This window comes from Gopherus evgoodei, chromosome 3 (genome assembly GCF_007399415.2).
Source record: "Gopherus evgoodei ecotype Sinaloan lineage chromosome 3, rGopEvg1_v1.p, whole genome shotgun sequence".
Classification (NCBI taxonomy): Eukaryota; Metazoa; Chordata; order Testudines; family Testudinidae; genus Gopherus; species Gopherus evgoodei.
In genome coordinates this window covers 95451-116176 of record NC_044324.1, presented here as the reverse complement: position 1 = coordinate 116176, position 20726 = coordinate 95451, and the positions used below count along the sequence as shown (strand labels likewise).

Here is a 20726-nt window from a genome sequence, read left to right as displayed (position 1 = left end):
TGATGACCATCCTTTGACAAAAAGGGAAGGGGGCATTTCACCTTTAGCCGTGCTGCGTGCCGGGTATTCGTTGTTCCCGGTTTTAAGCCAGGCAGACCCACGGTGCGGGAGGGAGAGGACAGAAATGTGGGGGAAATACAGTGTTTGTTGCTGTTCTTGGAGCAGAGGACAGCAGGCTGCTTTAGACTGGCAGGTCGGCCACAACACCTGGTCTGGTCTCAGGCTCACATCCTGTCAGGGACACCATCTGGCTGGGTCTGTTCTCCTCAGACAGGACTGGGTGGTCTCATCTCGCTGTGACGATGCCGCAGTGCAACTGATTTCAGGAGTCGCGGAAAAGCCGAGGGAGCGAGAGGGAGGACCAGCAGGAAGAAATAGGGGGGGCAGACAGTAACCCAAAAGGGATGCAAGGTTCTTACATGCCCCTGCCGTGCTGCCCATCGGCTGTCCCCACCGCTGGGCTGGGGATTGGGTGCCAGAAAGGTTTTCAGGAGTCTCACAAATGAAAAACAAAGTTCCTTGAACAAGAGCAAGGCCTGCTGGTAGGGAAGAAAGTCCTCTGGTCAGGTCAGCTCCCTCCACCTTGGGGGCTGGCAGGATGAGATGAAGCGAGCTGGACAAGCTGAGCTGGGATGCTGGGATCCAGGTGTGGGTCCAGGTGAGAGCTGGGCTGGTTTTTTTTTTTTGCCTTCTCTTTTTATGAACCCCACAAGGGAGGCCACGGGGGGCACAGTTCCTCTGCTCAGCATTTTGTCTGCCACTTACCCCTAATACTCACCACACCAATTTTGGCCCATTACTTTCCGGCCCCATCGCTTGTTTGTTAAGTTCGACTTCAGCCCAGTTCTTGAGTCGCCCCAGCCGGCCGTGCTTTGCTTGCACTGACTCAGCCTCCCGGGTCTGTTTGTCCTGGTTCATCACATTGATTGACCCCATTTGCCTTCTGTTTCCATGGTTCAACTCCAAACAGGCAATGAACAACAGGTTCTTGTGCCATCAGAGCAGCAGCCCTCGGAGACAGGACAGAGCCTTGAACCCTTCCCCTCCTCCCAGCCAGCCAGGCCCCCTCCCCTGGAGCAATATGGAAAGGGCAGGGAGGTCATGACCCCTCAGCTAAGAGCCCTGCACTAGCTGGAGCAGAGCAGCAGGCAGACCCCAGCCCTTCTGGGCTCCCCTTCGCTGCTTTCACTGCAGGCTCTCTGCCCGCAGGGCCCTGGGAGGGTGTTGGAATCATGAGTCCCCACATCGCTCAGAAGGAAATTGATAAACTTTTGAATTAATTGATAAACTCAACATTAACAAGTCACCGAGACCAGATGGCATTCACCCAAGAGTTCTGAAAGAATCAAATATGAAGTTGTGGAACTATTAACTAAGGTTTGTAACCTGCCCTTTAAATCGGTTTCGGAACCCAATGACTGGAAGTTAGCTAATGTAACGCCAATATTTAAAAAGGGCTCTAGAGGTGATCCCGGCAATTACAGACCGGTAAGTCTAACGTCAGTACCGGGAAAATTAGTCGAAAAAATAGTTGAGAATAAAATCATCAAAGAAAAACATAAACTGTTGAACAATAGTCAACATGCTTTCTGTAAAGGGAAATCGTGTCTTACTAATCTATTAGAGTTCTTTGAAGGGGTCAACAAATATGTGGACAAGGGGGATCCGGTGGACATAGTGTAATTCGATTTCCAGAAAGCCTTTGAAAAGGTACCTCACCAAAGGCTCTTACGTAAATTAAGCTGTCATGGGATAAAAGGGAAGGTCCTTTCATGGATTGAGAACTGGCTAAAAGATAGGGAACAAAGGGTAGGAATGGTAAATTCTCAGAATGGAGAGGGGTAACTAGTGGTGTTACTCAAGGGTCAGTCCTAGGACCAATCCTATTCAATTTATTCATAAATGATCTGGAGAAAGGGGTAAACAGTGAGGTGGCAGAGTTTGCAGATGATACTAAACTACTCAAGATAGTTAAGACCAAAGCAGATTGTGAAGAACTTCAAAAAGATCTCACAAAACTAAGTGATTGGGCAACAAAATGGCAAATGAAATTTAATGTGGATAAATGTAAAGTGATGCAGATTGGAAAAAATAACCCCAACTACACATACAATATGATGGGGGCTAATTTAGCTACAACGAGTCAAGAAAAAGATCTTTTGGAGTCATCGTGGATAGTTCTCTGAAGATGTCCACGCAGTGTACAGAGGCGGTCAAAAAACCAAACGAGATGTAAGGAATCATTAAAAAGTGGACAGAGAATAAGACTGAGAATATATTATTTCTCTTATATAAATCCATGGTACGCCCACATCTTGAATACTGTGTACAGATGTAGTCTCCTCACCTCAAAAAAGATAATCTAGCACTAGAAAAGGTTCAGAAAAGGGCAACCAAAATGATGAGGGGTTTGGAGAGGGTCTCATATGAGGAAAGATTAAAGAGGCTAGGCCTCTTCAGCTTGGAAAAGAGGAAACTAAGGGGGGATATGATAGAGGTATATAAAATCATGAGTGATGTTGAGAAAGTGGATAAGGAAAAGTTATTTACTTATTCCCATAATACAAGAACTAGGGGTCCAAATGAACTAAATTAAATTAATAGGTAGCAGGTTTAAAACAAATAAAAGGAAGTTCTTCTTCACGCAGCGCACAGTCAACCTGTGGAACTCCTTACCTGAGGAGGTTGTGAAGGCTGGGACTATAACAATGTTTAAAAGGGAACTGGATAAATTCATGGTGGCTAAGTCCATAAATGGCTATTAGCCTGGAAGGGTAAAGAATGGTGTCCCTAGCCTCTGTTCATCAGAGGATGGAGATGGATGGCAGGAGAGAGATCACTTGATCATTGCCTGTTAGCTTCACTCCCTCTGGGGCACCTGGCATTGGCCACTGTCAGTAGACAGATACTGGGCTAGATGGACCTTTGGTCTGACCCAGTACGGCCGTTCTTATGTGGCGCACGTCCTTGGAGCTGGTCAGCTGAGGGTCTAGTGTCTGCACAGGGGCCGAGGAGTCCAACAGGCCCAGAGTCCAGAGCTGGCCCTGCAGGAAACTACCCTGAGCCCCATGGCGGAGGGGCCAGTTCGTTTGGTCTGGCCTGGCTTGTCCTGTCTGTCTGTCTCCTCCTTTGTGTTCTGGTGCCATCCTGAGCTCCCTCGGAAGCAGGGATTCCTCCCTCTGCTCCCCATAAGGCGTGTGCGAGGCTGCATAGAAATTCATATTGCCCTCTGGTCCAGTTCTTCCCTGCCCCGTTCCCCCTCTCTGGTCCTGCCCATCCTTCACTGCCCCTGTTCCCCCCTCTGGTCCCATCCTGTCCTACCCTGCCCTGTTTCCCCATCTGGCCCCATCCCATCCTACCCTGCCCTGTTTCCCCCTCTGGTCCCATCCCATCCTACCCTGCCCCTGTTCCCCACTCCCCCCCTCTGGTCCCATCCCAGCCTTCACTGCTCCCATTCCTGCCTTCTCACTGTGTGTCCCGTCCTGCCTTGCCACCCTCCCCACCTGCCCCTCTGGCCCCATCCCATCCTTCTCTGCCCTGCCTGGCCCTGCTCCCCACCTTGCTCCCCAGCCCTGTGCCATCCTTTCTTGTCCCCGTCCCCGCCGAACCCCTCTGTGCCCCATTCTGTCCCATCCTTCCCTGCCCCATCCCCGCCTCCCTCTTCTGTGCCCCAGCCCATCTTTCCCTGCCCCTGTCCCTGCCTTCTTCTTCTTTGTCCCGTCCCTCCCTATCCCTGTCCCCGTCTCACCTCTGCTCCCATCCTTCCCTGCACCCGTCCGCCCTCTGCATCCCATCCTATCCTTCCCTGCCCCCGTCCCAGGCTCCGCCTCTCCCCTCTGGACTGTCTTGTCCTTCCCTGCTCCCACCTGTCCCCTCTGCACCCCATCCTGTCCGCCCCCGCCTCCTCCCCCATTTTCCTGACATCTCCATTGGCCCAGGCACCAGGAGCAGAAGGGACAGCTCTTCTGCCCCCCCCCCCCCGCCCCCAGTTGTGGGTTACAGGCACAGGGCCTGCCAGCTGCTGCTCCCGGCTCAGGGGAAGAAGCAGCCGCAACACGAACTACGCCGCCATCCTCCTGATTTCCAGAAAGGCTCAGCCGGCGCGGGGCCCTGCTGCTTGGCAGAAGAGGGAGAGGGCTTGTCTACACTGGCACTTTACAGCGCTGCAACTTTCTCACTCGCGGGTGACAAAACACCCCTCTGAGCACTGCAAGTTTCAGCGCTGCATAGTGCCTGAGGTGGAGGAACCAGGCCATTTCCTCAGGAGCCAGGGGTGCTTTACCCTGAGGGAGGCTGCTGCGCAGGGCACGCAGATCTCTGCTCCCCCTCGTGCCCACAGGGTGGGCTGTGCTCTGCCATGGCTGGGGAGGGGTCGCTGGTGTTAGGGGTGGGCTCAAACCCTCCCTGCAAAGGTCACTCCTGACCCCTCTCCCACAATGCACAGGGCCATGCCTACCAAGGCAGCATCTTGAGAGGTAACTGCCAGCTTGCCGCCCTCCCAAGCCAATGCCAATGGGGAGTCCCCCAGGGACCCAGAAACAAACCAGGCACTTTAAAGCTCATCCTTCCATGCCCCAAACTAGTGACCCCAACCAGCTGCCCCGCCTTAGAATCTGACCTCGGCTCAGCTCACGGGGCAACATCCTCCCCAGAGCTCAACTCTGTCCCCCCACTCCCACCCTGCTGTCTCCTTGTATCTGCAGTAACAGGATAAGGCCTCTGGCTTGCCCTCGACAGGGCCGGCTCCAGGCACCAGCTTATCAAGCAGGTGCTTGGGGCGGCAACTCCGGAGCTGGGCGGCACCTTCAGGTATTCGATCCAAGTGGGAGTGAGGGACCCGCCGCCGAAGGACCTCCCACTCAATTGCCACAGATCGCGATCGCGGCTTTTTTTTTTTTTTGGCAGCTTGGGGCAGCAAAACCCTTGGAGCTGGCCCTGCCCCTCGAGCCATCAGCTGCAGCTTACCTCAGGAACAGGCCTGCCCTAGTGCTTGCTGATTATGGATAAATGCCAAATTAACAGTTGGGTTGATACTTTATTTTTGCAGTTAAGAAGTATACCTGCCAGCCTCCCTGCACCTGCAGGGCTTTGTGGGGATTTTTCATTCCACCGTGGAATGGGTAGTGGCTAAATGCTTTTATCCTCTCAGGCTGAAACACAAACACAGAGGTTGAGAAAAGCAAGTCTGCAAAGAATCCAATTTAAACAAGTCTGGAAGCAAAGCCCAGAAGGAGATTGCACAGCTAAAGCCTCAATTGCAGCCTTCCAGCCACAAAGCTCCTCAGAAAGCGTGGAAAGAAAGAAAAGCAACTCTCAGCCCCGCAGGGTGCCTGCCACGGGTGAGAGGAGCGAATGTGAGAGCTGCGAACGCTGCCTGCCCTTCAAAGCTCCCAGCGTTGACGTTCTGAAATAAGGTTTCCATCAGGTGGCCTGTATTTCATAGCCAACATGAAATAGACAACGCATAATTTGCTGAAGGTATTGACAGAAATATGCCGCTACTTAAGGTGCCATAAAGGGGTCAATAGCATTTGAGATGCTTCCCCAGCCTGGTGGGAAGGAAGCTCAGCTTCCAGGCTGCTGTAAATGCTCCGCACATAAATAAAGGGGATTTCACACTCCTGTCTGACAAGCACAGCTGCAGGCCTTGGAACTGTTTGTGCTTTAAAAGATTTAGTCACAGGCAGCAAAGATAAACAAGGAGTCACATGCATTGTGAGAACCCCAGGACTGCAGGGACCTCGGAGGGGGTATTTAAAAGTTTATTTTCCACCCTCCCCAAATCAGACATTTTTACCTGGATTAATTCTGGCAGGTGCTTGAAGTGTTTGTTTCCCTTTGCAGTACCCAAAACACAATTTTGAGACTATTTTAGACTGACAGCTAAAAAATGCAATCAAAGCAAAGGCAGCAGAGCTAATGCACTGCACCACCAGGGAACTGAATGCTTCCTTAAAGATCTTTCCCAAACCAGAATCATCCCAGGGCCCATTCAAACTGTGAGCTCTCGCTTCAGCTCAAGTTCAAAGGGACACAGCACTAATCACCAACAGAATGAACCCATCGCAAAGTAAAAGTTCTCTGCTTCTGAAAGCCAAACTCATGTGACATGCACGGCTGACTCACAACCCTGAGTCCTGCAAATGTGCATTTAACGCTATGTGCAGAGTCCCATTCAATAGGACCACACGTGCCTACAGAAAAGCACGTTTAGATAAGCCTTCGCACAACCAGGTTTAAATCACCTTCTTCGTTATCTCTGGGCCAGAGCTGGCTGCCGATACAGATTGCCATTGCTCCAGTGTAGAGCTCTGACAGTTTCCCCTAGCTGATGTTGTCCTTCTGTTTTAAATTTTGCATCACAGGCTTCAAAATTATGTAGATTTTTTCTTTCATTCATGAAAGATTTTAGAAACAGCTTCCAAATGAAAAGAGTGAAGAATTACAGACAAGTGTTCAAGGATCAGTACTTTGGATCACCACAATCTGTTTACACTAAACTGTTAATAGGTCCATATTTTCAATAACTGACTTAAGATGGTGAACGCCTTTGATTTTCACTGAGCTTAGGCTCAAGTTTCTCATTCACTTTTGAAAATGGGATTTAGGTCTTGACTATCAGGGGAATACCATGACACTGACTGATACCATGTTTTACAGACTGCCAAGGCTGAAGATAGGTTAGTCACTGTGACTGGTATTTTGTTTACACGTAAGGTCAGTGTCCAAGTTATACACACTGATGAAGATACTGTAGCTCTTGCACTTCAGACTCAAAATTAGGTTCATCAGAATTGGTAATTTGGCTCAAGCTAAGGCTGGCGGTACGGGGTGGTTTTGTGATTCTGAATTAGCAGTCTTGCTGTTTTCCGAGACAATGGAATTCACATTTAAATCTTAATTTTGTATTTCCTAATACTGTATGCTTTGGAAACTGAGAAATGAGTGATGGGCATGACTGGAACTCAGGTCAATGCAGCTGTTTAAGACTAGTGATGCCGGTGGTGTAACCCCCTCCAGGAGCACTCTTATTCCAGTAGAAGAGTGGCTTAGTGGGAATGGTTTAGCTTAAATCCCTTCTCAATTGATATAAACCAAACCAACAAAGGCCTTTTGGATACTGAACTCAATGGCCACAATCCTCAGACCCATGCAGCTCCAATGGTTAAAATTCAGATCTTCACTTAAACCAAAAAATCTTTTCCCACACTGACAAGGCCAAAGGCTCTTAGGTAATTTAAGCATTGGAAATGTTACCTATAGCCTGAAACCCATTTGTGCTGTTCTAGGTTGCCACTACTGGGGGCTCATTTTCCTGTTGCTAGACTGGATCAATTACTTCCTTATATCAGATTTTATTCTCCAATGCACAGCCTCGTTAAAGGCATACACAGCTCAGTCACACCAATCTCACTACAATCTAGAATTCACCACTCGCTGCTGGAGGTAATGTAATCTACCAATCTGAGATGATGGAATTCTTCAGCGCAGACAGGGCTGGTTATAGGATTAGCAAGCGAGATGCTATAAAAAGGCTCTCTCTCTCTTCATTTTTGTGTGGGAAGACAAAGGAAAAGGAAATAAAATGGCCTGCTAAAGTGGTGTAAGGCAGTCTGAGCAACCCAAAACACAGGTTTTACTGAAATACAAACAAAACTACAGCCAGGGACAGCTTTTAGGAACAGCATTTCCAAAACATGGGAAATAAAAGTTGCTGGGTAATCTTGAAAATCTGGTATCAGAGGGGTAGCCGTGTTAGTCTGGATCTGTAAAAGCAGCAAAGAATCCTGTAGCACCTTATAGACTAACAGATGTTTTGGAGCATGAGCTTTCATGGGTGAATACCCACTTCATCAGATGCATGTAGTGGAAATTTCCAGGGGCAGGTATATATATGCAGGCAAGCTAGAGATAATGAGGTTAGTTCAATCAGGGAGGATGAGGCCCTGTTCTAGCAGTTGAGGTGTGAAAACCAAGAGAGGAGAAACTGGTTTTGTAGTTGGCAAACCATTCGCAGTCTTTGTTTAATCCTGAGCTGATGGTGTCAAATTTGCAGATGAACTGAAGCTCAGCAGTTTCTCTTTGAAGTCTGGTCCTGAAGTTTTTTTGCTGCAGGATGGCCACCTTAAGGTCTGCTATAGTGTGGCCAGGTAGGCTGAAGTGTTCTCCTACAGGAAAATCTGGTACCAAGCTGTGGGACCCCCGTTTTCAGAACTGCACCTAACTAGTGCAGGAATGGTGGCCCAATGGCTATTAACTAGTTACACTGTTGCTAATGGCCCTGTGTATGCATAATCAGACTAGCAAATTGTAGGTTTTCAGCCCATCCTGAACACTTCCAAAAATAAAACTTTAGCTCAAATGCACTTTTTTTTTTAAAAAAGGAAATCAGAGAGTAACTTTTGCCAACAGGCTTCTCAAACTTCCCCTTGTTTCTAACCCTGGAGGATCATCAAGTTGCTGGGTGGTCAGGTGAAGCTGTCTTGTAAGGAAGACCACTACTGATTTATCCTGCGTACAGACATTCTGCCCCAGCTCACCGCTGTCCTGTGCCTTGAGACAGTCACTCCCACCACCGCAAAGCTGCTGTGACAAGCCACAAGTGCAAGGGCACCAATGAACTGGGTCCTGTGTCTCTCTGCAGGAGTCACTGTCCAAACACTAGATCTGGCTCCGATTAGGAAAAGGGCTATATTGCTGCACAAGGCAGAGGATGCTGGATGCTCTCTGACAGTATAGTCCTGGTTTCCAGCTCAGGAACAGGTTCCTTTGGTGGGTCCATTTCAGCAAGAACACAGCATTTTAGAGCTAGATATTCTGGACCAGATCTTCAGCTGTTGTATACATGCATGGCTCCGATTCACACTAGAAAAGGATCTGGCCGACTGTATACAGTTCCTATGTGTACCACTAGTTACAGCTGCATCTGGGTCCCAACAGGAACCACTATTTTCAGGGGATTAAGATTCAGTCACAGTTTTGGTCCAGACTGATACTTGGTCACAGACAAGCACCTTCCAGCTGCCAGTTTGAGGGTGACAAACAGAAAAGCTTCAAATACTTTCCCATACTTTTTGAAGTGGTTCTCCTGTTCATTCCCCAGGCCATTCCTCTACAACCTCAGCCAATGCCCATGGGGCTTTTGAAGACATGCAACGGAACAGCTTTTCTAAGCAAAGCAGATGCAATTTTTCTCTGAGTTCATGTGAGATTGAGACCTCTTAGGGGAGTGATGTATCTTTGGGCTGCCTACACTACCAGCACTGCTAGAGACCCTGCTAGAAAGGATTACAGCCCGGTTTCATTTTGGAGCACACTTTCCTAAGTGCCTTGAAAGTCTTTAACAGGGCCAGGCTTCAACACGGCTCAGGGATACGCTGCTGTCCTGTGTTTTAGCAGAGATGGATCCCTCCAGCACTTGGTGGGGGTGACAGACCAAATGAACTGACTGCTCACAAACTAAGGATAACGAACGTGGAGAGTGGGTTGAAAAGAATCAAAGGGATTGATTCCTCATAATCCATACTCACAAATAAAAAAAAATGCAACAAAAAAAAAAGCTTGTGGGTGTTAGAGCAGCAGAGAGTTTGTAACCTCAAGAGCAGCTGAGTGCAAAGTTCAGCAGCGCTTTGCCTAGCTCTGGCAGAGCAGAGGGGACATCAGAGTAGGTGTCCTCTTCTCCAAGATGTCCCCTTTCAAGTTAAGGTCTTATCTTTCAGAGAGTTAAGAACAAAAACACCCTGCAGTTGCAGTAACTTATCTGCAACCTACGAGATAAAGGTTATAAACAGCTTGCTTCTATTTCAGTTATGCACCCCCACGCTGCCAGACCCCTTTTGGGTATGCTTTGAAAGGGGCGTGAGTATGTTGGTTATTTATTGCATGGATCTTTTAGATCAAAACTCAACCCAGCTTCTGATAACAAGTTAGCTGTAAGGTCACAAGTCCATGTTGCTAACACCCTGTTAGATGAACGGGCAGAAGGTGGGGCAGGCAGGGTAAGGTCAGAACTTGGCAGTATGAGTGCTGCAGGTGACAAGCACTGACTGAGAACAGGGGATTATTTCCTTGATCACACAGTGGGGGGGACGGGGTACTCTGCCCTAAACACAACTGAGAATTTCCTTGCCCTTTAATACTAGATAGCAGGAGTATGAGACACTTGCAGCTTTGGCCTAACTGCTCCACTGAAGCCAGTGCCTCCCACTAGCATCACCTGGAGCAGTCAGGGTCTCTGTGCATGGAAGTTTCCCCAGAATAGCTACATCTGTTTAAGACCCTGTGTAGACATTCTGTTCTAGAATACAGAGTGCCTTTTTCTCATTTAGCTTAATCCACTTTGGATGTGGATTAATCTTTAAACTAAATTAGAAAAGGGTACTTTTATTCAGCAGTAAATGTCCACACAGGGAGTTAATCCGGAACAGCTATTTCAATAACTTCCCCACTGTGGACAAGCCTGAAGGCCAACACCAAGCCCTCTGGGTAATCCCAGAGGTAGCTCCAGGGAATGCTGTTTCAATTCCTGACCTGGAGCTGACAGGCACGCTCAGTGTCTGAGGTCTGTGCACCTTCCTGCCTCCATAAGTCTTTGAGGCAATGTATCAGAATCGTTAGCCTAAAAGCAGTCCCATGACACCTGTCCTCTGGAGGAGAGCATGCTGCCCTAACAGGACACTGCAGAATGCATTCTTTAGAGGCGTTATAGACTGTGCCAATCTGGAGTGTGGAGGTTAGAGACATGCTACCACTACATACAACTGTTAGGGAGAGTTATTCTGCATGCACTGGGATTTTCACAGACTAATTTTAATATCCAAATTAACGATGTAGAGTTTGCTTTGCTGCTAAGAGGCTGACTATTTAACTCTGCCCTCAAGAGAAATACTTTCAAGTTGCAAAGACTTAAAAAAACCCTACCCAGTAAGTTTTATAACAGAGCTGATGCTAATAAAGGGGAAGTGCTACTGACCCGTTATCACAAGTTTTCAGACATTTCTCTCATCGGATTTGCAAGTGGGACCTACTAAACCACAATGCCAGGTGTGGAACACTGAATTCCCTCCCAAGAGAGTATCTCGTGGATGCAGCAATGGGTGCACGGAGAGCTCACGAACTAGAGCACATTTTAGTTTCTTGTCAGAATGGCAGGGTAGCAAAAGGGGATTTTGCTACACTTGCCTTCTGACCGAACACACTCCACTCCCTCAAAGGGCCAGCCCTATATGTGTTTCCATGGTGACAAATGGATGTCAAGCGCAGGATTATTCTTCCTGTGCAGGATCAAGTAGTGATGCTAGGCTAAGAGTGAGGAGAGGCCTTTGCTCTTTACTCAGAATATCAAATCTCTTTTGTGCAGTGGAGGGGAACAGGACAAGGCAGATCTGATTAGAATGTGATGGGCCAGATCCTATGTCTGGCTGACACATCGATGCTGGAGCCAGCTGGGGACAGAAATCTCTTTTAGCGTAATTAATGCAGCCTAAGGACTACTTGAAACTATGCTGACTACAGCAGTTCTCCTGAGACTGCTCTTTGGGCCAAGAGTGGCTGGAGTGTACCATGCTTTAAGGAGGCCCACTCCTGCACTTCTTTGCCCCAGGAGAAGGAGGCAGGTAGCATGAAACCTGTTATGCCAGCTTGATGTCAGGGAAATCCCTGGGACAGAGCTATGGACCAGGATATGGCTGGATATTCTCATGCTTTAATGTTATCTAGCTCACCTGACACCAAGTGCTGGACTGGGGGGACATTCCAGCATGCATAATACTACTCCTGACATCCCATGACATCCCAGCCCAGTCCTTAACAAAATTAACATTCCCTCACCTTCCCAAGAAGCCCAAGGACACCTACACACACCCCTGCTCAGAACTAAATGCCACCGAGTATAAAAGCCCCCACTGCACAAGATAGTCTGAGTGAGACTAGAGAGGGGCGCCAGGCCAGAGTTGCTCAAGGAGCAGCATGCACTGGGCATCATGTACGTGAGGTGTGGTGTTAGGGTGCCATGGTGGGAGGGCACAGTGCAACTGTTTTATTGATAAGGCCGCCATTTCAAGAGACTCAGACTAAACTCCCTCTGTGTTGGCTAAGCAGTCGCCACCCTAACCTCACTGAATCCCCCATCCCAGCTCCCTTACAGATGAACTTTTAGGTCTAAACAAAACAGCAATGAGAATATTTTGTTTTAAAAGGCTTTTTGCTTTGACTCCCCCATACACCATCTACAGTTTGAATGGCAGCTCTTTGTCACATCTAGGTGGACCGGCATAACAGGCAGGCCTTAGAGCTGTGGCTGATCTGACCCTGGGACACTCGAGGACTAGTACACATTCAAGGTCTCTAAGAGGGACCCAAACATTCAGATGCCTAACTCCTCACCAGGGAGAGACGTACCACTTTGAGAGCTCACTCCCAGTGTGAGGGGGCCCACATGGACCAATGATCTGAGCTAGCACTGCAATCCTTATGAGAGAAACATACCATCAGTACCATGCAATGGTAAACAGCCACAACACATTTTAATCCAAAGACATGCAGGAGTCCAGCAATGATTTATGCAAACACCCTACAGGAAGTAACTTGTAAAGCATGCTGATCCAAACCGTTTAAACTCTGCTACCTCCTTGGCACCAGCGTGTATGGAGTTAATTTTTGAGAGTCTCTGGTATCAAGGGCACTCAATAGCAGCCTCTTCTCTTCTCTGGTCTTCAGTTACCAGCTCCTGCAATTAGATTAAAAAGCAAGACATTTTAGATAATCAATAGCAGCAGCTCTAACACCATCCCCCAGTTGTAAGCATCAGATAAACTGCTTCGGACTCAATGAAGCTACCACCCCACCCCACCAAGTCAATCACTATGTTGAAACTTTGAGACACTTGGACTGTTCTTCCACACTTATGCTCAGAACCAGGCACTTTGCGGTCTCACCAGGGCAATGAAGCAGCACTCCTCATGCTGCCATCACAAGAGCACAAGCAACACCTGTACTAGCACAGGGAACCTAGTGTTTTGCTCCTTGGTCAGCATACCAGGGAGCAGGGGAATGGGGCTGGAGGCCTGAATAAGGGCTTAGGGGCTCTTTTATATACACACAGAAGGAGGGAATTGATTCTTCACTTTAGACAAACTGTTCTGTTTACAAACAACATGCAGGAAAAGCTTCCTTAACTGGGGGAAGCAGACGTCTCACTGCTCTATACAAAGTCCCAATGTATGGTGGTGCTGCCCAACCCGAGCAAGCTCAGCATTAGTTCCTTCCCCAAAATAGACCCAGCCTGTCTGGCTGGAGCTCCAATACCTTCAGTGGAATCAAAACCGTCCTTACTGCTATGACTTTACCCAGCAGAACAAGGCTGATCCCGTGCATCAGCCCGTAGTGCAATGATTTATTAGGAAAGATCAAATATGAAGCACAGGTACATTCTGTAGGTCTCTAGGAAGCCCTGCTAGACTGGATCCTCACCACACCTTGGCTAGAAAGCTGGCCAAAGCTTTCAATGACCAGCTGCTCTATTTGGGCATGTTAAGGATCGTTACCGCATACTTGGAATAAGTCCTTCTGCTTTAACTCACTCTCAACCAATCCAAATGTACACAGACACCTCTGAACTCATCTCCAATGTGTGTTTATCAATGCTGTGACCTTCAAGCATTGAGCTAAGCCATTCCCCCTTCCTCTCAAGCATCCTTCTCAGAAAACCTCATCTCACAAGATCAATGTACTAGAAAATCTAACCAGATACAGGTGCACACACTCCCATGGTGGCCTGCCCATATAGTGACAAGACCAAGGGCAGGTTTTGTCTGTGAAATGTTCCAGTACCTGTCCAATGATTCCAGGTGGAGAGTCTACATGTAGCAGGATACCTACTTTCCAGCATCTGGAAAGGGTCTATTATTCCATAAAACAGCCAGCCAGCCCATAGTGATGACTGTAGCAAAAGCTGATGAGCCGTTGTTTTGCCAAGTACCAAATTTCCCATCCATGCACCTCTGCATTAAAAAAAAAAAGGCAAAAAAAGCAGGGGACTGCCAACAATGCATCCTCTACTCCCTAGGCACATGCACTCAACAGGTTTTATTGTGAAATTGGTACAATATCCTGGGCTGGCTGGCTGGCTTTTTAAATGTGGGAGGTGATTAAGCATCTGGTTATACCTAACAGGTTTGGTTAAAAAGGAGTCCAAAAGACGAGTGTTTTGAAGGCAAAATGCAAACTTCACTGCTGATCTAAGTACATCCACTTAATGGGACGTTTTAAAAAGTATAGTACTGGCTTGAAAATCGAGGATATTAAACAGTTCCCTTTACTCTGACCTGCTACTTAGGTGCATTTGTTTGTTATCTTTCTGCTTACTTTACTGACCAAACTACTTCTGTTAGCACTGCAAAGCCAGCGTAGCCGAGAGTGAGAGCTGGCTTGTGTATAGCCAGATTAATCAAACTGAGTTCTAGGTGCAGAATTTCTAATTCTTGGCAATGCACAAGCCAGCGTGACTTTCAGATTCTTACTTGGATTCAAAGCTCTTTGGGGAAGGGACTGTCTTTTTGTTCTGTTTGTACAGCCCTTAGCACCATGAGATCCTGGTTGTAACAACAACATAAATAATATCACCATGAATTTGCAGGCCTAACAGCTGCGGAAACCACATTTCTTGGGAATTAATCACATCTCTCTCAGCTCCCCTCCCCCATAACATAGTGTATTATGATTTTCAGATTTTTCTTAAATGAGAGTATTACAGCCCGACTGTTAGACATTATGCTTTTGAAACGTATTCACCACTCAACACTTCAGAATTACAGTTACATGAATCCTGACCTGCTAGCTCAAAACACAGTGATAAAAATAAAGGGTGCAAAAACTACAGAAATAAGCTTCACACCAAGCCCCCGTTTATGTGGAGTGTATTTTGCACTGCAAATAACTGCGCCCACGATGCTGCATCCTCAGTTCATTCATGCTTTTGCCTGGCAATTTACAACTGGTATCAAGTAACGGGTGTATTTCAATGGGGATCTCCTGCAAAGTGCAGGCCTGCTTTTTTTAAAACTGGCAAATTCCTACCCAAAGCGTAAATCCTAATAATGCTATTTTGTGCTTCTCCATCACCTTTCAGCTGAGGATGCTTCGTAAGTTGCATGTTTATCTTCTCAGATAGCTAGTAATACTTAGCTTGCAGGGTAAGTATTACTATCCCTCCATTCTATAGATGGGGAAACTGAAGCACAGGGAGCTTAAGTAACTTGGCCAAGATCAAGGAGAAAGCTTCTGTAGCTGGTGGGGCTTACACTGGGAACAGATGCCCAGATCACAGAAACTCTGTCATATACTCAGAAGTAAAAGATCATAATCCCCCCTAATGTTTAAACTAATGGCCACTTGAAAGAAAACAAGATATTGCAAAAGAATTCCTTTGAAGCCTCAGGCATCCCCAGAACAGGACAGCTGTATGGCCAGGACGTCACAGCCACAGTTTGACAAGGGGACCAAGACAAACGCTCAATGGGTCATACCTCCTTCCAGTTAGTGCTTGTTTCTGCCTATGGGGTAAAAGATTTTCAAGTAAATACAGTGCAAGTACATGAAACTCCATCCCTACGATCCGAATGGCATGGAATACAATGAGGCTGTTTAATAACAGTTACCCTGAACTCCATGCTTTAGGGATTGGGCTATTAGGACACTGGGCAACTGAATCAGTTTTTAAAAGAACAAAACCTTGTCAAGAGTCATATGTGGCAAAGTTCATAAGAACATAAGAGCTGCCATATTAGGTCAAATCATGTTCCATCTTGCCCAGTATCCTGTCTCCATTGGTGCACCTACCAAAGCTTCAAGAGGAATAAACAGAAGAGAGCAATTATGGAGTGATCCACCCCTCTCCTCCAGGCCCAGCTTCTAGCAGTCACAGGTTTAGTCACCTAAAGCATGGGGTAACATCTTGGCTAATAGCTACTGATGGATCTACCCTCCAGTTCTTGTTTAAACCCAGTTACACTTTTGGTCACCACAACACTCCAAGTCAATGAGTTCCTCAGGTTAGTTGTGCACTGTGTGAAAAAGTACCTCCTTTTGTTTTGTATTAAACCTGCTGGCTATAAATTTTATCAGGTGGTTTTTGTATTGTGTGAAATGGTAAATAATGCTTCTCTATTCACTTTTTCTACAACAGTCATGATTTTATAGGCCTCTATTGTAACCCCCTTAGTCATCTTTTTAGTCTCTCCTTGTATGGAAGCCATTCCAGACTCTTGATCATTTTTGCTTCTCTTTTCTGAACCTTTTCCAGTCCCCACAACCTGACATTAGTTTCAGAGAAACCCCATCCCCTCCACTGGCATGACATGTAGCTGACAGGAAAGCAGGACAGCCATGCAGCAAAGGGCTGGGATAGAGCATTCACAGTAAGGCGTGGAGCTGAAGCCCAGGATCAGATTCTGGGAGGGGTAACAGCCATTTCAGCACATCAGGGATGGACTCAGATGACTGGGAAAAATACCAAGTCTTGAGCTACACTCGCCAACAATGACAATAGACTCATCCATAGCCACTGCTGTGCACAGACCCTGGCTTGTATATAGGGGAAATTTTCCAACATTTCCTCCAGGAGGAATTTTGAGCCACAACACAATGCAGAAATTCATTTCCTCCCCTTCACCCGCCCTGCCCCCCGCAGACACAGCAGAATTAGCCAGCAGCTCTGCAGCACCATAACTAGCAGATGCAGGACCTTCCAGACCCTGGCTCTCCAACTTGCAAATACATGACACTGCCAGGGCGGCAGAAGCTGGACTGTTCCATGCAGGTGCAGTTCCCAGCATGTCCTGAAGGAAGGAAATGGCATGCAGGAAACGCTGTACAAGCCTGGGACCCAGCATCAGGCTGTTTCTCTCTCTCAGTGGCATAGCCAGATTCTAACATCAGGGGAGCGAATACATTAAAAAAAGGTGCCACCCGACATATCAAATTACTAATTATACACTTTTAAATTCGCTATACATATTTATTTTGTACTTAAAATAAAAACACAAGAATGATCCAGGACATGGAAGGGTTTGCACAGCCAGCATTTCACAGGAGCACTTCAGATTATACTTAGATATACTTTAGATTCTAGAAAGTAAATGACAGAATAAAATAGTGTATAATTGTCATAGGTTTAAAAAAAATACTGGCCATTTTTCTGGTTACTAATTTCATTTTAAAAATCAATGAAATGCCCTTTATTTATAATAGATCGTAATACTAAAGTCACCAAAAAGGTATGACAAATACAAGAATGAGAATTGGTAAGCAAAGATCTCATAGCTCTTTGGGATTGGACAAAGCAGTAATTTCCCTTAAAGTAGCTTTATTCATGGGTTTTTTTTTAAACAAATGACATCTCTACAGCACAAGTTGGCAGTCTAACATTTCTGAAATACAGAGTACTGAAAGTTAGGGTTTGTAACCAATTTACGCTGTGTACACACACACACTCACACACACACACACACAAACAACAAAAAACAAACTTCTTCCTGCTTTCCTATCACCAGTTCTGTTACTATAGGAATGAAATCTAGACAGCCCATAAAATAGCTAGTTCCACGTTGTTCTTCAAACCTCAGATCAGTGAAATGCAGCTTTGCATTTGAGATACTATATGATTGCAGTACATTTTGCACTGCCTGCATCTACAATGACTTCAGGAGAGGAGAAGAGGACAAGACTGTCCCCAGCAGATATAATTAAAAAAAAAAAAAAAAAAAAGGAGCGAGACACACCCACCCACTAACAATGCAACAAGAAGGGAGAACAGTCACTGGGGTCAAGAGATAAGATGCAATGAAACCCTCCTGTACCCACAACTGATATCAGGAAGGCATCAGTCGCTCTGCAGATCAAAGAAAGAAAGAACAGCCAGTATTCAGCCAGATAGGATCCTTATGACCTATATAGGAGAAGTGTACTTTCAAGTAAACTGTAGCAGTTTCCCAAGAGAGCTTTCTTATGGACTTATTTATTAAGCAAAAATTAAGATTAGGAGTCTGATTTAAATTATGTAAATTTTCAGTTTGAGTTAACTGTGGAACTATTACAGCAACTTTTATTTTACTCCTGCCTTCATAAAAAGCTACCGAGTTATAACAGATAATTACAAAGACTACAGTACATGCTTTAATATAATTAGGACCAGGCCACCCAAAATGAAAACTACCCCAGGTATCTGAGGCTAATCCCCTTATCAATGGAATCCTCAACCAAAATGTGAGGCAGGAGAGGTGTACACCCTCTAACTTTTGACAATAATTCAAGGTCAGCCAGCCACCAAGAACAGCACCATGCATATTCTGGTTTTGGACAAAACACTTGATCTTGTCTACATCATAGAAACCTTCCTCCCTCCAAGCCTACACCCCACTACACCCTTTAGCAATAAAGTAACCATCAAACAAGTTCTGAATCAATCATCTTTCTTCCCAATTTAGTTTTAACAAAAAAAGCTGCAACATTAAGTAGCTATGGGAGATAACAGTGCAACCACTAGGTATCAGTGGGGGAAGTGTGCTAGTTATGTTCTGGATACACTGGTCTGTTAAGTGTTATTGCTTTTAATATGCTAATGCGAACACTGTAATAGAGTATTAGTGTCCCAATGTACTGTAGCTTGTTTTAACTTACCAAAATACGAGAAGTGGTGCATGTAAAGCTCTCTAAAAGTTGACACTACAGCAGTGATATTCCCGAGCCAGCACGCATAGGGCTGGGGGTGAGGAAGGGGAGTGCATCTAGGTATGAGACACATTACTTACACTAAACAGGAACTTTTCCATAGTTCATTGCAACTTGGAAGTATGATTATTAAACCTTGTCTTACAAACACCAAACACCATTACATATGCACAAGGTCAATAATTCCTCCCTCTCCCCCCATATAAAGAGTTGTGCTTCAGCATATAGTATCTATCTGAGATTAATATCGAGCTCCCAGCTCTTCAGGAAGCAGCAAAGAGTCAGCAGCCAAGCCACTGGCTGAATCCTATTGCCAACAATATGGGTGATGCATGAGGCATTCTCAAGCAAGAGGAGATTACAGGAAAACTTTAAATAAGACATAGAAAGAATAAAGTTTTCCTAAGTTTTGTTTCTGTCGGATTTATTGTATTATGTATAGTAAGTGTTTAATATAAAAACCAGGTAATAGGGTTTACAGTGTATAACAAGAGATTATGCTATTACCATTATCCAGTCAACTTGCCCAGTACTATTTTGAATTAGTGATAATTCACAGAGAGAGAAGGAAGAAAGCTGAATTTAGAGAATAATTATTAACCGGATTCCTGATTATTCACCAGCCACCAGGGCCGACAAGAGGGTAGGGGGAAGCCAGAACAAATTACTGGGGCCTGGCGGTCCGGAAGGGGGCCCGGCTCCCCTGGCTTCGTCAGCCCTTTTTAGCTCAGATTTTTCTGGATGTGATAGCTATGGATTTCTTCACCAAGTAGTTGAAGAACCAACAAGAGGGGATGCCATTTTAGATTTGGTTTTGGCGAGTAGTGAGGACCTCATAGAAGAAACGGTTGTAGGGGATAAACTTGGTTCGAGCAAGCATGTGCTAATTCAGTTCAAACTAGATGAAAGGATAAAGAAAAATAGATCTGGGACTAGGGTGTTTGATTTCAAAAGGGCTAACTTTAAAGAATTAAGGAAATTAGTTAGGGAAGTGGATTGGACTGAAGAACTTGTGGATCTAAAGGCAGAGGAGGCCTTGAATTACTTCAAGTCAAAGCTGCAGAAACTATCAGACGCCTGCATCCCAAGAAAGGGGGAAAAAATGATAGGCAGGAGTTGTAAACCAAGCTGGACGAACAAGCATCTCAGAGAAGTGATTAAGAAAAAGCAGAAAGCCTACAAGGAGTGGAAGATGGGCGGGATTGGCAAGGAAAGCTACCTTATTGAGGCCAGAACATGCAGGGATAAAGTGAGAAAGGCCAAAAGCCATGTAGAGTTGGACCTTGCAAAGGGAATTAAAATCAATAGTAAAAGGTTCTATAGCCATATAAATAAGAAGAAAACAAAGAAAGAAGAAGTGGGAGTGCTAAACACTGAGAATGGAATGGAGGTTAAGGATAACCTAGGCATGGCCCAATATCTAAATAAATACTTTGCCTCAGTCTTTAATAAGGCTAATGAGGAGCTTAGGGATAATGGAAGGATGACAAATGGGAATGAGGATATGGAGGTAGATATTACCACATCCAAGGCAGAAGCAAAACTCGAACAGCTTAATGAGACAAAATCGGAGGGCCCAGATAATCTTCATCCAAGCGTATTAAAGGAACTGGCACATGAAATTGCAAGCCCGTTAGCAAGAATGTTTAATGAATCAGTAAACTCAGGGGTTGTACCATATGACTGGAGAATTGCTAACACAGTTCCTATTTTTAAGAAAGGGAAAAAAGATGATCCGAGTAACTATAGGCCTGTTAGTATGTGAGGCCTTGGAAAAAAATTTTAAGGAGAAAGTAATTAAGGACATTGAGGTCAATGGTAATTGGGACAAATTACAATATGGTTTTTTACAAAAGGTAGATGGTGCCAAACCAACCTGATCTCCTTCTTTGAGAAGGTGACAGATTATTTAGACAAAGGAAATGCAATGGATCTAATTTACCTCGATTTCAGTAAGGCATTTGACACGGTTCCACATGGGGAATTATTAGCTAAATTGG

At 45.8% G+C, this 20726-nt stretch overlaps 1 protein-coding gene across 3 annotated transcripts in view; it reads right to left on the bottom strand.

The window, feature by feature from the left end:
- Positions 1–12497: 12497 nt before the first annotated feature.
- LOC115647692 (gametocyte-specific factor 1-like) overlaps positions 12498–20726 on the bottom strand; it is a 30502-nt gene continuing 22273 nt past the window's right edge. For all 3 annotated transcript variants that reach the window (XM_030554381.1, XM_030554384.1, XM_030554382.1), the window contains one exon: positions 12498–12727. In XM_030554381.1, coding sequence (XP_030410241.1) covers positions 12714–12727 — 14 coding nt within the window. In that variant the 3' untranslated portion in view covers positions 12498–12713. The remainder of the gene's footprint in view (positions 12728–20726) is intronic.